Genomic DNA, 16,593 nt, shown 5'->3' on the forward strand with positions numbered 1-16,593 from the left:
TAACACCCTTACTCAAAAGTATTCACTGTTTTAAAAAGAATAGTTTAGAAAAGGAATAAGGGTGGAAATTACCATTTAACTACTTACCTGAACAGCATCTTCAGAATTTCCTAAACATTTGTGTATGGCACCGAGAAGCAAATTCCTCAAACCAGCAGCTGATGAATCATCCACATCATGACAAGCTTAATGAAAAGATTCCAGTAAACAAGGTGGATTGAAATACTTTCTTAGACAATACCTTATTTACGTTGTATTTTAGTCTGATATTTAAATTTTGCCAGAAAAAAGAGATGTTATTAACATTAACAGAAAACCAAGTAAGTTATTTTCTTTTAAATACAACCCATTCTGTATGGACCTCATCAAGAAATCTGCCACTCATGAGAGCAATTCCTAACAGGAATGAATAGGTTGAAGTCAAAGGCAGTTGGTGTGCTCCTCTCACAAAAGGAGGACTGATCTTTACTGGTCTTTGAAATATCCACAAAAAGGTAAAATTAAGAAACAATAATCTCATTCTGGTGTTACAGAACACTGGTTAGTCCCACATATTGAAAGAAAAATACAAGTTAGAAGGAGCACAGGACAAGCAATTCAGACAAACCTGACTTTTTCTGAACTGAAGCCAAGTGACAGATGCACAAAAATTTGTACTGGTCTTAAGAACCCAGCCTATAGTGTTTTGGTATCACAATTCTCAGTGCTGATGGGAGGATAAGGTTAATTTGCCAGACCTTAGCTGGTCCACAATCTGGGGACAGACTGTGCCTCAGCTGAGTAGTTCTCAGTTTCCAGGAAAAACTGAATCACAATGCATGGAACCCTTTCTAAACGAATCGGACTCCATTTTGATCAAGCTTATTAGTGCCAGCTCTGCTAAATCAAGGCGAGTTCCATGAGGAGCCATTTGCACTTGCCCACACCAGCACCACCAGAAGGAGAGAGTACAGGGCTTTTCATCCTGTAACTGCTGTGTCTGAAGCAGTGCAGCTACTTAAACACTTTGCCTCACAGCATAAACCCTGCCAGATCTTAACCAGCTCTGCATTCACAACACAGATAATCTACAACTCAAAGCACCTATGGATAACCATAAGGTGGCTTCATGAAGTATTTGGATTGCCAGTTCTTGTGTGGATTACAAGTCATAAATTATTTGGCATTTTACTTACAGAGATGCAAGTGGATACAAATTAATTCCTTTAAGTCAAGTTCTAGCCCTGAGGAAAAGCCTGGAAATCCACCCCAACAAATTACAATCCAATTGTTCATGACAAGAGGAAATAAATATGGGGATAAAACCCCCCTATTATTCATGTTTTTGAAATACACATAGGTGCAAGAATAACACTCGCTGCACAGAAAACCTTCAACCAGGGATGGCTGATGCAAACATTTGTCAGTGTCAAACAAGCAGTGTATCTTTGAATTTGAACCTACACTGCTATTTCACATTAAAATGTGAACCACTGACTGGAAGCTTACACAAGGGAGACCTACACTGAGTGTGCAGGAGAGAATACAAACTCCTTATACCCTATAAAGTTGACAACTCTAAAGGTAAATGACAGCCAAAAAAAATACTTGAATTTATTTTGATCAGTAAATAATTCAGTAAGTAAATCTGATTTTAAAGCCTACCATTACCTTTCTGACTAGAAAACTAGGAATCTGACTATATCCCACTGCCATCGCACAAATTAAATGGACAAGTTATCTCAAATTAAAACTGGAACAAACACCACAACTAGTCCTGACTCTTGATTCAGCCCCCTCCCATAGGCAGGGACACCTTTCCCTAGACCAGGCTACACAGACCCTCATCCAGACTATCCTGGAACACTCACAGGGATGGGCTATCCACAGCTTTCCTGGGCAATCTGATCTAGTGCCTCACCATCCTCACAGTAATTACTTCTTAATATCTAATCTATATCCACCTTCTTTCTGTTCAAAGCCATTCCCCTGTGTCCTGTCAGTCCCCACTCTTGTAGAAAGTCCCTCCCCAGCTCTCTTACAGGTCCCCTTTAAGAATTAAAATGTTCTCTAAGGGCTGCTTGAAGGTTTCTCTTCTCCAGGCTGAACATCCCAAAATCTCTCAGCCTGATCTCACAGGAGAAGTACTCCAGTCATCTGATAATCTGTGTGTCCCTCCTCTGGACCAACTCCAACAAGTCCATGTCTTTCTGGTGCTGAGCATCCCAGACCAGGACACAGCACTCCAGGAGGGATCTCACCAGAGCAGAGGGGCAGAATCACCTTCCTGGACCTTCTGGCCACACTCCTTTTGATGCAGCCCAGGATGAAATCTATGGGCTGCCAATGCATATTGCCAGGTCATGCTAAGCTTCTCTTCAACCAGCTTGAAACTGTTTGCAGAATGCAAATAAGAGTGATTGCTGGATGGAGTAAGAAGCACTGAACGCTTAATGATACACACTGCTACCATAAGCTTCATATGAGACATCTCCAAGTCAGCTGGAGACCAAGGAAGAGCCAACCACTCACTACCAAGAAGGTCTCAGGACAAACAGAACACCTATCATGTCACAGATAACCTCACAAGCTACCTATCTCATCTTAGAAGAAAACTGACATGCAGGAATGAACACATAGTTCTAGTTGTTTTCTATTTTGTTGCTAGGTTTAAATGAGTTACATTTTGCTTAGTGACAGTAAATTTTGCTTAGGAACAATCATGCTATTGTTTCATTTTAAACAATGATCAACAAACAGCTATATGCAGCAGGCAGTTACAACTTCTCCCAAAAACTTGTAAAAATGAAGCATTAGGCTGAGTCATAAAAGGTCACTATTCTTTTGTTACTCATCCGTACTTTGCTATGACACATGCACACAAGTTAAAATGTTCATGCTACTGCTATTAGTTACTCCACACAACAGCATAAAATCATACAACTCATTTTAAAATGTAAATAAATAAATCAAGGAGCCATGTATACCTTGACTCATATGCTGTAAGTTTGAGAGGGAACAGTTTGGAAGGGCTTTCCATAAGTATAACACTTCAATGGATGCCAGGACACAGAGCTCTTTGGTTGGTATTTGTTTCCTAAATCTATCTGCCTGCAAAATGCAAGAAAAAAGGAAGGGAGGTCCATAAATTTTTCCTTTAGAGGGAACATGATATTCACAAACAATGTATCATAAACACTAATTTTAACTCTTTTACAAAGTCACCCAACAATTTTATGAAAATAAAGTCAGTGGTAACTTAGCCTTAATATTTTAAAACTAAAAATCAAAATCTTTCAACTAATTTAACGGCTTACACACTGATCAAAATGAAAATTTCCTTGTATGCAGCCTGACTGGCCCAATACACACTGACTGGATGCTGAGACAGTACCATCTGCAAGATCATCAGTTGAGAACTATTTCCTAGACAACTCCTAGCTCTCCAAAATAACTAGGGGTTTCACAAACAAGACAAGATAAAAAGGGGTAAGGAAGACAAAGCTAGAAGAAAAATTACCAAAGCAACTACAGTATCATGTACTTTTATCTTTAATAATTACTTCCCATTTCCTTTGTTAGGTCCTTCAAATTACACTATTCTTTTTCCACCCTATTCCTTCCCACAAATTTTACAGAAGCAGGACAGCAGAAAAGAGATACATCCTGCTAAAGAAAATATTGAACTAAAAACTGAACTGTTTGATCAGTGTACCAAAACAAGTCAGCCTAGGCAAAAACCAACCTTTTTCACTGAAAATTGTTCAATCTGATTGTTTTTTCTTTTGAAAAGCTTCTGAACTTCCTTGAACACATTCTGAGCACCATTGACATCACCAGTAGCTCCCTGACACACTGCAAAAATACAGAAACAAAAATACATTAACAGTACTGGGATATGTAACAGGAAAAATTAAGATTAGATATCATATGGTCACAGAGAAAAACCTCCACATGCTCACTTCCAGAAAGTTATCTAGATTGAGGATTTGATCAGCATGGTAATCTCAACACCCCCAGGAGTTCATTACAAAGTCAGTTCTACTTTTTATATCCATTAAAGGAAGTAATATCACCAAGCTTGTGAAGTAGTAATATCTATCTACATGGAGAGGGGTGTACAGACAGGCAGGTACAGGTATGAGCATGCAAGTGCTCGTTATGGAAACAAACACCATTGTCCAAGTCAAGCCTGGCACAAAGCCGTTTGTGCAGCAGGCACTACATGCACCAGCAAGTTTCCCAAAAGAAAACAGTGCCAAAACCCTACCACATCACTGACTTACCCTTTCCCCAATACCCTGGATATACTCACCTGCTGTTAAATAAGCATAGTAGCACTGGGACCACCTGGATTCATTTTTAAGCCTTTCGAAGGATTCAAAGGCGTCTTTGAAGTTCATCTCTATCATGCTGCACCAACCTAAAAGCAACACTGATTTAACCTCACGGGAAGTACAGCAATTCAAACTCAGTGTCAACATTAGTGAAACACACAGTTCTGTTGTGTTTGCTTTGTTATGAGAGCTGCAGCATGTTTAACAACTATAAAAGCAACTGGAAAATTAAAAACAAAACAAATTACATACGTTTGAAGTCTGGTTTAAATTTACTGGGACATTTTGAATTAGAAGATTCCATAGGAAATAATGAACCCACATTTCAGAACAGGAACAAAATTATATACCAGAAGCTCTCATTTTTAAAATTTAGATACTCCATTTTGCAGATTACTGAAACTTACAAAGCTACTACTTTTTCCATTATTATTTTCTACTGTGACAAGATCCCATTTAAAGCTTGAAGCAACCTATCTTCTCCACTATAGACTTGTATGCAAATTGACACCATATCTCATATCCTGCTATTGATAGAAGGAAATGAAAACAAAATACAGACCCTGCAAACTGTGAAGCTTCACTAAACTGATTAGGTTTTGGCACAGAAATGGCGAATCCATTGACAAGTCAGATTAATTTATTTCTAATTTTAAATAATACTTCATAGGTTAACAGCTTGCCCTTGATTCCACAGTCAACTCTCTGATTTTGCATCACTTTGTACTTGTAGATAATTTTATTATGAAAAAGTGCTGAATTATACTTGTCTAAACAAGATTATTACCATAATTTACCCAAGACAAAGGCTAGTAATCTAAAACCTTTTTTAAAATCCTAGTAAGAAGTCTCCAGTTTGTTTACTGAAGCTGCCAGTCAAAACTTGAAAGTGAGCTATTTATGATGTAAACACACCCAACGTACCTATTTCATATAGACAGACATGTTGAATCTCCCTTTGGTCTGTTGCAAGTTCCAGAGCAGTATGAAATGAGGTCAAGGCACTATTAATTTGACACTAACAAAGATGAAAGAAAAAGAAACAATTCAGACACCTGAGATTTAAAATTTCTTGTATAACTTAATACTGATAAAGAAAAGTTTCTTTTTTCTATTTCTTCTAATAGGTAGTTAATAAAAACTAGAGGAGTATAGTAGTGTAATAGCAGCTAGGTCAGATCATGTCTCCACCGTCAACCTTAAAAATCAGTGACTATACTACTCCTATGTCCTATTAAGTCCAGAATTAATTTCATTTGTGTAGTAAGCTTGTAAGTTTTCTCACTTCTACTTTTAGTAGTCCTTCCACCTTTAAAAATCATATTTTTAACATCTGCTAATGAAGCTTATCTTTCTGCACAAGAGGATACCTTTAGTGTTTGATTTCATTTATTCTGAACTTTTCACCTCTTACCATATGCCTCAGAAACCCCTTAAAGCAACAGTTAGTAGAGAATTCATAAATGCTGCATGACACATAAGAAGATAAAAAAGCATATGAGAGAAAAAGTATTTTGATAAAATCAATAGCTAACAACACCTTAGCAAAAAGAGCTGACATTTTTCTAAGAACTTGAATGATAGTTCTTGACTTGATCGGTTTTCCCGATCTGGGATGGGACTTCTCCCTATCAATCATGGGGGGGAATGAAAATCAATATTTAATTAAATATACTATATATTCCAATACAACCTATACCAGCTTTAATATTGTTCCTGCATTTATTATCACATACATTTATTATAATTTATATAACAGAACAATTTTTAAGCTGCTGTCTGCTAACTAAGCATGTGAGCAAAAGAAACCATCTATGCCAGCATAACTGAATTCAAAAATTCCTACAAAAATCTGCAGCATTGTAGCTTAAGTCCAGGCATACACAGAGCTCTGAAATGATTGTATTAAGTTTTCTCCTTTGTCTCATCAGGGAAAACTGATTTAGTTGCTAAGGAATGATTTAATTGTAAATAATACACATTGCATCAAGACAACACAACTGCCTGCACAGGGAGCCACAGCTGTATCAATATAAACACTGTACACTTGGAAAGTACAAAAGTGATTGAAATAAGATGCTTGTTGGCAAGGCAGAAGAATATACAACACAGAAAGACAGGTGGGTTATATTTGCCCTCAGAAGTGTCAGGGAGCCTGAGCCAGGTGCTCTTTATTCACCCTGTGACAGCACATTCTCTCCACCTTACGTGACTCCACTGACGCTGCATCACCCCAACAACACAACTTCCCAGAAAGTAACTGCTATGGGTCCAGTCTTACAGAAAAATGAAATAAAAGAACATCCGTTTAGAAGTTTATTTCTGTGCTAGGAATTCAAAAGCTCTGTAAATCTATGTTCTCAGTGCTTCTGAAGAAAATTACCAAAAAAAAAAAAAAAAAAAAAAAAAGATAACCTAAATATTTAGCCCTCTTTAAAGATACACTTCCTTCTAAACCCCTAACCATTCTGAAATAGAAATCACTTATTCCATACAAGGACTACTGGCAATCAACTAATTGTCTGTAAATCTGCCTGGGGCAGCACAGGAAATACTGACCACCTAGCAGTATACAAGTCCAGTTTGTTGAATATTCAAATCTTCTATAACCCACCTCTCTTAACTCTCTATATCTCTCACATGTTTTGACATCTGCCTAAGTTCTCCTTCAGCATCAAGCTCATTTAAGTATGTTTCTGAGACATTCATTAATAATTAAAGTTTCAATCATCTCAAGGGACTGCAGCAACATCCTGGAATATGAACTACTCTTGGTGTTAATTCTTAAATTAATTATTTTCTGCTTACTGCTTAAAAGAACAAACAAAAATAATTACAAAGTCCTAGGAGTCTGCAAGTGTAACATCTTGGCTGCAACTGAAATTGATGCTCTTGAGATTTATAAATATACATACACACACTTGTAATTCCTTCAATAGACATCACTGACATCTCTTTTGGACATAATACAAAGACAAAAAAAGCCCAACCCATAAAATATGTAGTATACAGAATTACAAAACCATAAAGAAGATTAATAAACTGAATGTGAGAAGCCTAGTCTTACATTTCTGGACTTTGGATCAAAACTAAAAGCACCCCAGCCAAACAACTAAGCATCTCTAGAGCTTACCAAGACAATTCAGCTTCCCAAGACAGCACACATTTCCCCAGAGTTGTTCTGAAATCTCAGGACACTTTCCCTCTGTCAGAACTCTCCATTCTCAATCACCACTCTGAATTCATAAAGCTTTTAAGATGTCATGCTCAGAAATAAGGGAAAACCAAAAATCAACTTCTAAAAGCTAGCAATTCACACTGGAGACCATTATATGGATGTTTTAAAAACTGTATTTTCTATTCCTTAGCACACTAAAACCTACTTTTCCTTAGACAAGTCACAAAATCAAACTAGAATAAAACTAAGATATTGTATTTTATAGGAACAAGTAACTAGAAAAGTCAGCACAATTCCTGAAAACAACCCTTGATGTTACGCATGCTCTGCAATTTGTTTTACTTTAGACACTACTGTGATTTTCTTCCAGAAAGCTCATTTAAGACTTCTCAATACTTGTTATTACTCTTGTCCTCAGTCTGCTTTTCTGTCCCATAACCTCTCACCCCTAAATAAGAATGATGGTGCTGATACCATAACATCTACAAAAAGTAACTAAAAAACAAGAGTGCTTGCAGGCATTACATTTAAGCATGTTACCACTGCACATTTTCTGCAGCCTGCTCATCAACCACGATTTAGCACACCTGAAAGTACCACTGGTGTTCTGCCTGTCAGCTGAAGTATTTGGTACTTTTTCCTTTAGACTATTTACATGCACCTACACCAATGGAAAATATGAGTTATGCCTCAGAACCTGAGGGGTTTTTGGCAACCTGAGATTTCCTGTTGTTTGTATGTTATATATATATTGAGGCAGAAATATGTACCACATAATGAAAAATGAAGCACAGAAATATCCACAAAAGCAGTCTTAGTGAATTACACAAAGTCAGTACAAATGCTACTTTTAATACACAGTCTCTTAACCTACTCTTTGGAAAGAAAAAGACATTTGATCAACCTAGCAGAGCAACCTTTAAATTTCTGGTGCACTTTCATTCCAGTCTTCCTAGATCATCCTCCTTTCTTTTCCCTTAATTCACTCAATTCAATAGTCTCCAAATGCTTTCAGACTTTTCTCTCAAAAATGTGAATCTGGGAAAAGAAAGCTCCTAGATAATCTGCTCCACATTTATCACACCTGTAAAGCTACTTCTTCAAAAACTGAAGTCTGCTAAGGGTTTTAGTGACTAATATCCATTCATGCTTTTTGGGGCACAAAGCATTGTTCATGCCCATGCTGTTCATTTGTCTTCTATAGACAGGAAGGTTTCACAGAGACAGTGCTTTCTCCTTGACTGCCTTCCTTGGCAATTTTCTCCTTTGTCAGATCTGTGTCTCACTGACCAGTCCTGAATTACTGCTCCTGACTTTTGAACAGTTTCCCTGTTTCCAAGGGTCTGTGGGTTGAACTGTGCTCCTTACTGTTTTTTTCTCCATAGAAAAGAAATATACACACAGTATAAAGGCTACCTAATGGAAGCTGAATATACCACCAGCTGAAGGCTACAAAAAATGTATGCAGGATCACAAGAAAAAAATTTGATGGACTGAGTGCTAGCAGGCCCTAATGCAAACCCTACAACCATAAATGGAACACATAAGGTCTTCTCAATTACATCTAAGGTGCCTTTTATCCATCTGTACTATTATATTGTGTCATAGAACTATTAAAATATGACAGATGTAAAAGAAGGACTCTTTTTTTTACATAAGCTACAGCTTATGTAAAAACAAACAAACCTGGAATAATATCCTATGCCCACTGGAAAGAATTTAAACCTAACTGCACTAACAGTTTCAAGGAAGGCCAAAAAAGCACTTCCTAGGCTTTGCAGGAGCTGTCTTCACCCACCTTAGAAATGAGCAGGAAAATACAACTCAGCATTTTAGACTGTAATGTGAGAGTGTCTGTGCATTTCTAGTTCAGAACCACAGAATCATTTAGGTTGAAAGACCTCCAAGGTCAGCCCAACCTTTGACCAATCACCACCTTGTCAACCAAACCATAGCACTAAGAACCACATCCAGCCACTTCTTGAATACCTCCAGGGACAGTGATCCCACCTCCTCCATGCACAGCTTGCTCCAAAGCTTAACAGCCCTTTCTGTGAATAAGTTACTCCTGATCTCCAACTTGAACCTCCCCTAGCTCAGCTTGAGGCCACATCCCTCATCCTCACTGCCTGGGAGAAGGGATTGATCCCCAGCAGGCTCCACACTCCTTTCAGGCAGTTGTAGAGTGATAAGGTCACCACTAAGCCTCCTCCTCTCCAGACTAAACAATTCCAGCTCCCTCACCTGCTCCTCAAAGACTCGTGCTGCAGACCTTTCCAGTTGTGTTGCCCTTCTTTGGACACACCTCAATGTCTGTCTTGAACTGAGTGTCTCAGAACTGGACACTACTCGAGGTGAAGCTTCACCAGTGCCCCACACAAGGGGACACAGTCACTGGCCTGGCCCTGCTGGACACACTGATATGCAATGGATGCTTGTAAGACCAATGTCCAGATTCAGGACACACATAACCACAAGTGTGTTGTACAAAAGCCCAGAGCAGCTCCCCATGCCATTGCCACCAGTCACATTCCTTTCTTCACTATTATGACAACAGTATTTGAGCAAATTAAGCTGGAAAAGTCCTACCAAAATCCAGAAGAGCCCACGACACTTAAACAACATTCAGAAACAGCAAAATCTCTGTGACACCACTTGGAACAAAGAAATGATGGGAGGAGGGGGAACAGGCTACTGAATGGAAAAGCTCTCATAAAAACACACACATGAATAGCAAAAGGACAATTTAGTTCCTGCCAGCAACCAAATAGTTTTCTGCTGACTAAGGGTATGGGTACACAGCATAATGCACAGCATTCTGCCTGCCTGAGTTAACTTAGTTAACATGGCCATGCTGTCTCCACTCACTTGGAGTTAAACTTCACTATCTCCATACAGTATCTGTGCATTAAATAATGCAGTAAGATTACATTTAAATAACTCTCATTTGAAACATTACAGTTCTCCAGAAAGGGACTGACTTTTCCCAAAAATATATCCTCTTTCTTTACACAAACACTTGATTTATTAACAATTTATGTTTAGACTTTCGCCATAACTTGCCCTGCAAGTTGGAAGAATCATCTGAACGTTATTCCTTGTCACATTAAAATACCAAGTTAAACTCTGCATTCATTGTGTAGTTATTCCCAAAAAAGTTGATTTTTACCATAAGAATGGAATAGCCATAAAAAGGAATAAAATCCACTAAAGTCTTTCCTACTCAGGCAACAGCAATACTTTCCCAAGAGCAACAACTTGCCTGTGACAATATAATTCCCAAAATGCATGACTACTTTCAAGAAGATAGCAAAAAAAGAAAAACAACATTCAAATCCCATGCAGGAATATGCCTGCAAATCTGAGAGGGCACTGAAGCCTGTTCCTCTGTTCTGTTACTACCTCTATGAAAATGCTGAGCTACATCTGAAAGACTTAGCTGCAAGTCTAGCAAAGAACAACCACCAATATCAACATCTCAATTAGCTCTTGTAATTATAATGTTGACATGAAGGGTTTGAACATTCTGGGCTTCTGCTTTTGTGTTAGGTTTTCTGGTTCAAGTAATTGCTCAAAAATATTCTGGTCTGATAAAAGCAGCAGCAAAGAGCTGAGTAGTACTTCAAACAGACTCTTTGAGAATAATTCAGCCAAAATCCACAAGGCTGCTACACTGTTTTAATAATGCTTTGCAATAGCATTCACAAACACATTTTCAGTGAAAACATTTCTGCTCAGGTTAGAGCTCACCCTTACTAACAGAAAACATCCTGGTGTAACCTCTGAAAAGCAAAGTAGTTATTTAAAGAAAACTACAGCAGAGAATTAGCTGTATATGAACAATGCATAAAACAGAGTGGAAGATAAATACTATGTACTCAGCACATAATACTCAATTTTAGCTTGACAAGCAAAACTGAAATAGCTCAAGAAATTCAAGTGGCCAAATGCACTTCCTTTTAGCACAGAGTTGCAGAAGTATCAAGTAGCTGAAAAATAATTTCAAAATGTCATTAATTCAGACAGATCTATGGAAGAGCAAGGTTTGCATGTGAACTTGAAACTAGGAAGGACTTAATCCAATCATTCTTATCTTTCCACATACCTGTATCTTTAGTCACAATCTGTTGAAGCTTGCACAATTCATTCACATCAGAAAAACATAAGAAATTATCAGGAAGAAAAATCAGTCTAAAGGATGAAAATGTGCAATACCTCTAATCGCTGTATCCTTCCCTTGAAGAACATGAACAGAGAAGAATTTGGATATGCAGACTCTTTTTTTGCAAGAATTTCTTTTGCCTCCTTCAATCCTGCCTTGTTATCACTGCCATCAAGGGCAAAGAAGGGACGAACAACTGTGTGGTACCACAACAGAGCTAATCTAGAAGAAATTTTAAGAGTAAAAAGGATTACAGCATGTAAACGGAAATTTAAGGATAACATTCTACACAAACAAACTTTTAAATTATTCTAGAAGACAAAGATAGATATGAATCTTGTATTATACAATCTGGCTTTATACTTTAAACAGAATACTACTCTCATACATCAACATCCTCCTAAACTGCACCTGAACATACAATTCAGAGCACATTACACAAAGGCAAAGAAACAATTGAGCTCATAGCATCAAAGCAGTTGAGCTTTTAGAACTCAGTGGATTTTAGAAAGAAAAACCCACAATAAAAATTTGAAAACTAACTCTTCACTAGAGAGGGAAACAAAGAGAGGCAAAAAAAAAAAAAAACCCAAAAACCTAAAAAAAAAAAAAAACCAAACAAAAGCTTCAAAACCAGACAACAAAAAAAAGCCCTGACAAAAATCAGCAAAACGCCCTGAACACACACCAGCTGACACTCTTGAAATCAATGTGAAAAAGAAATACATCCTGTGTTCAGAAGAGTAGATATTTACATGACCTACATCACTCCGGAAACAAAGGCAGAGCACAAAGATATCCAAGACTATCTGAAGGAGGAAACATTCCCCAAATATATCATTTTTCTCCCCCAGAAAAAGAGAAACAGGAATAATATTTAATCCTAAGCTTTCTGAATCAAACAGAATTCCAAGACTTCTCCTGAAGCAGAAGAGAGTTAGCTCTACTGTCATGTTTCAAAATTGACACCTGATGGTACGTGCAGTAGGTCCAGTAATAAAAGCATTAATTTTTAGATAATGGAGTAATAAAGCCATTTATGAGGGCAGTTTAAATTAGGTCTGGCCAATCCTTCAGCTCTTGAAAAGAACAGAGCACAGTATGAAGTCTTGGGAAAAAGAGTACACAAAAAATACTCCCCTAAAAATACTACAGGGAACATCTCATTTTACTGAGACGCTAAAACAAACAAAAAAATTTAAAACAATTGAAAATTGTTTAGTGTTAGCAGTAAGAAAAAATTGCTAAATGAGACCAGTGACTCATACTAAGTAGTATGCTTTCCACAGCAGAGAATGTAACTCAGGTAAATTCCATACAGCCTTCAGGGGAAGCTTTTATTTACCCTGATGGTATTCAAATTACAGGACATTAGAACTGCAGGTACTAAAGAATACAGCAAAATATTGACCCAAACCCCAAATACATGTAAATAATTAACAGCAGAGATCTCATACATTAGTGAGTGATGAATTTACTAAACCATGGTATGTTAAACAACAAACTACCAGTTTATTTTACCTGCTGTTGTTTCCTTTAAAGCAACTTCTTGGTTTTGACTTTTTCCCAGTTACTTACTTTTAGTACTAAATTATCTACCAAAGCATTTCAATATAGCTACTCACGTAGCTAAAGGGGCCTTCATGTCCTTACTTTCACTTGCATACATCAGTGAGGAAAGCCCCTGTAGGCGGTCTCCAGGAAAACCCAGCAGGTTGATGATTTTGAGCAGGTTTGGGGGCACCATGGATATGCAAAGATGAAAAAGTCCATATCCAAAGCTAACAGCACCTTTCAGTCTGTTTAGCGAATCCTCCGTTACACCTTCTGCAGCAATATGATTATCATTTGCAGCGTCAGAAGTCAAGGATTCCTGAGTTGTTTTCTTCTGATATATTTCCTGAAGTGTATTAATGTCCGTATAGCACTTATTGTAAATTTTCCAGGCTTTTCGGAGTATCCACCCACCTTTTATGTATGCTTAAAAAAAAAAATCAAGGAAGAAAGAAATACTTCAAGGACATATTTCAGAAGCGGAACATCCTAAGTAGTAAATGCTATTTTCCAAGCCCAAGATGCTCTCTCTATTTGCAACAACTTAGTGTATAAAGGATTTTGTAATAGCTACTGTTCCCTTAGAGAGGTCTTGCACAGTGGGCACTACAAACTTCAGTGTGTACAACCACACTCTTTACAGCAGCACACAACACAAAGGCAGCTCTGGTCAGCGACGCAGCAGTACAGCTGTCAGAGAGAAAGAGAGCAATCAAAAAACCTAGTGCTGGATTTTGCTCCACTACAGGGTGCAGATGAAATGGCTGCCTAGCAAACAGAGAAAAGCAAAACGGAGAAGAGATTACACCTCTCCTCTTAAAAGCCCAAATTGTGTTAAAACACAGTTGATGGGAAAATACCAAGAAAAGCCTTTTCCTTTGGATTGGACAGTAAGATTTTCAACATTATCACTTCCCTGCCCTTCGCATGAAGACAGTGCCCTACAATTAAGGAAAAGAAAACCCACACAAAAATTACATGGTTTTAAAGTATTTTTCAGTTGCCTAACTTCCTCAATTTCAAAAGCAACGTGAGTACCTGTATTTCTCTAGAAATTTGGTCTTGAGCATTCTTGTTTGAGAATGAACATTCTCAGTCTGTGATCTTTATAGCAGGGCAAAGAAAGGCCTAACATCAAAAGAGGAAGATGTTCAATTTTCTTATTTATACAACAATCATCTTTGTTATAAGCATACCCTTTAACAATGGTAAGTGTTAAACATTAAACAAATGGAGAATATCCTTGCACACATTCACTGTAAAAACACACACCAGCATTTTGGCTGTGACAGGGCCCTGAGAGTTAGGAACTGCAGTGACAAAGACTAACTAAAAATAAAATAAAAACATGGTTATAGCAGCAGTGTTCTAAACAAACATAGCCAGATTGGCAAAGATCAGTGTTATAACTAATGCCAGAATTAGACCATAACAGGTGGAGTGTGTCAAAGAAAAGCAAGCTGCTATTAATACCAAACAACTCTATAAAAGTCTCTGATGCCTTTGACAAAACCCTTCCCAAATCACAAAAAAAGCCCAACATTTCTACATCACAGACTAGACTGTCTCTTTTTAGATTCTTGTTATATGAAGAGGGCATGAAGCTAGTTTGATAGTCTTAAAAAATTGTACTGAAAAAGACTGTAAAATTTGAATTCTCAGTTATGACAGAAGGGTTCTGTCAACATGAACTTGGAAGTATTAAAAAAAAAAAAAACATTAATCCTCTCTCTTGAGTATTAAAGCATTAGATTAAAATATGAAGCCCCCAACTTTCATTCAGTTGCATTACCAGACAAACATTACTCCAATTCTAAGGTCACTTTTTGGTGGCAGAGTACTTTAAAAGTTATGTGGTTCACCACAAGATGAGTGCTCACAGAACTATGCACAACAATACAGCACACCAGTAATAAGAAAATTCCACATTTTGCCTATCATACAGATAACGATTCTGCCAGAGCTAATCACTGTGTTCCAATGCAAGCATGAAATGGAAAAGATGTGGTATGGTGGAAAAAAACGTACAGTTTTATACTTTGCTTCCATTGGTGTACTGTCATTAACAGTTCACTAACACAGCATAACCATAATTTATATGATGTTGACATACCAATATAAAATAATCTAAAAAATTAAACCAAGGAATTTCTGATTTTTTAGATATAAAAGTTAAATCCAGCCAAATCACTGAGTTGATTTCCCATCATGAAAGTAGTCAGACCCATGACAGCTGTGGTAAATACTAAGAGAAGGTAGTTCAGTATTGCCAGGAGAAGCTAATGTCATTTGGTCTGCCAACAACTTTATGATGGAACTATTTCTAATACATCCACGAGGGTGGAAAAGAAAATATAAAATGTGTTAAGCATGTGAGAAACCAACTTGCGTGGCATCATATGCTTCTTGTCAAACTGTTCCAGGAAGAAAAACACAAGGAATTTTTCTCCCATCCACTGATAGAAATATTTGTCTCCTGGGGCTTATCATGAAATTACACTAATTTCAATAATCTGGATGCTATTTCTGTACAGAAATACAATAAAAACGGAGAATGAATATACATAAAGATAATATACTTTAAAACATAAAATAATGGATCCAATAGCTCAGCAATGTCATTAACTACCTGTCACTGAGGCAGCATTTATGTGCTTGCAGTTTTAACTAAAGACTTCAGGTGTATTTTTTGCTCAGTAGAATAACCCAAATATATAGCATGTTCTGCAATTCTCACTACTACCCACTTCAATTCTCTAAGCTGCAGACAAGAGAGAAAGGGAACAGACACCACCTTCAGTTACAGCATCCAGCCCAGTTATGCAGCTGCAGAATACATACTGAAACAAGGGAAAAAAGCTTCAAGAGGGGGGGAAAAATAACCACCACAAACAAAAACCCAGAACTGCATTAAAAATAGCAAGAAAACTTTTCTGCAGCACAACACATAAAGCAGACAGAAATATCTCCTGAATTTTTGCTGACAAGAACCAAACACATTCTTGATGCCATTGCATGGAATAAAACAAGTCTGCACATCACAGAAAGCATTATATACTTGACTGAAAATTTTAAGTGTTATTTTAAATAAACTGAATGTTATTTCCCCATTTCCTTTCAGCTGATCAGCAAGCAGAGTTTGGTCTGTCTGCCATCTCTCAGTCTTCATTGATTTGGTAGAAACCTGAGATACACTCCCACTTTCTATATGACCTTGACCACAGTTTCTATAAACTTACAGATAAAAGCATGTTTTAAGATTGTGCAAGAGATGCAGGAATGTAAGAAAACATCAGAAACAGCTCTGAAATTGAAAGGAAGGATTTGTATTCAACACGACAGGATTACCCTCTTTGGCATGCAAGGACACACTCTGGTGACCA

General features: G+C 37.4%; 1 protein-coding gene across 1 annotated transcript in view; it reads right to left on the minus strand.

Annotated features, from left to right (window-relative positions):
• Positions 1 to 16,593, minus strand: part of TTC39C (tetratricopeptide repeat domain 39C) — a 36,570-nt gene that overhangs the window by 5,576 nt on the left and 14,401 nt on the right. The window contains exons 5-11 of the mRNA XM_021551513.3: positions 13,282 to 13,636; positions 11,710 to 11,878; positions 5,241 to 5,334; positions 4,295 to 4,402; positions 3,725 to 3,834; positions 2,967 to 3,090; positions 88 to 185 (exon numbers count right to left, since the gene is read on the minus strand). Coding sequence (XP_021407188.1) covers positions 88 to 185; positions 2,967 to 3,090; positions 3,725 to 3,834; positions 4,295 to 4,402; positions 5,241 to 5,334; positions 11,710 to 11,878; positions 13,282 to 13,636 — 1,058 coding nt within the window. The remainder of the gene's footprint in view (positions 1 to 87; positions 186 to 2,966; positions 3,091 to 3,724; positions 3,835 to 4,294; positions 4,403 to 5,240; positions 5,335 to 11,709; positions 11,879 to 13,281; positions 13,637 to 16,593) is intronic.

This window comes from Lonchura striata, chromosome 1 (assembly GCF_046129695.1).
Source record: "Lonchura striata isolate bLonStr1 chromosome 1, bLonStr1.mat, whole genome shotgun sequence".
Classification (NCBI taxonomy): domain Eukaryota; kingdom Metazoa; phylum Chordata; class Aves; order Passeriformes; family Estrildidae; genus Lonchura; species Lonchura striata.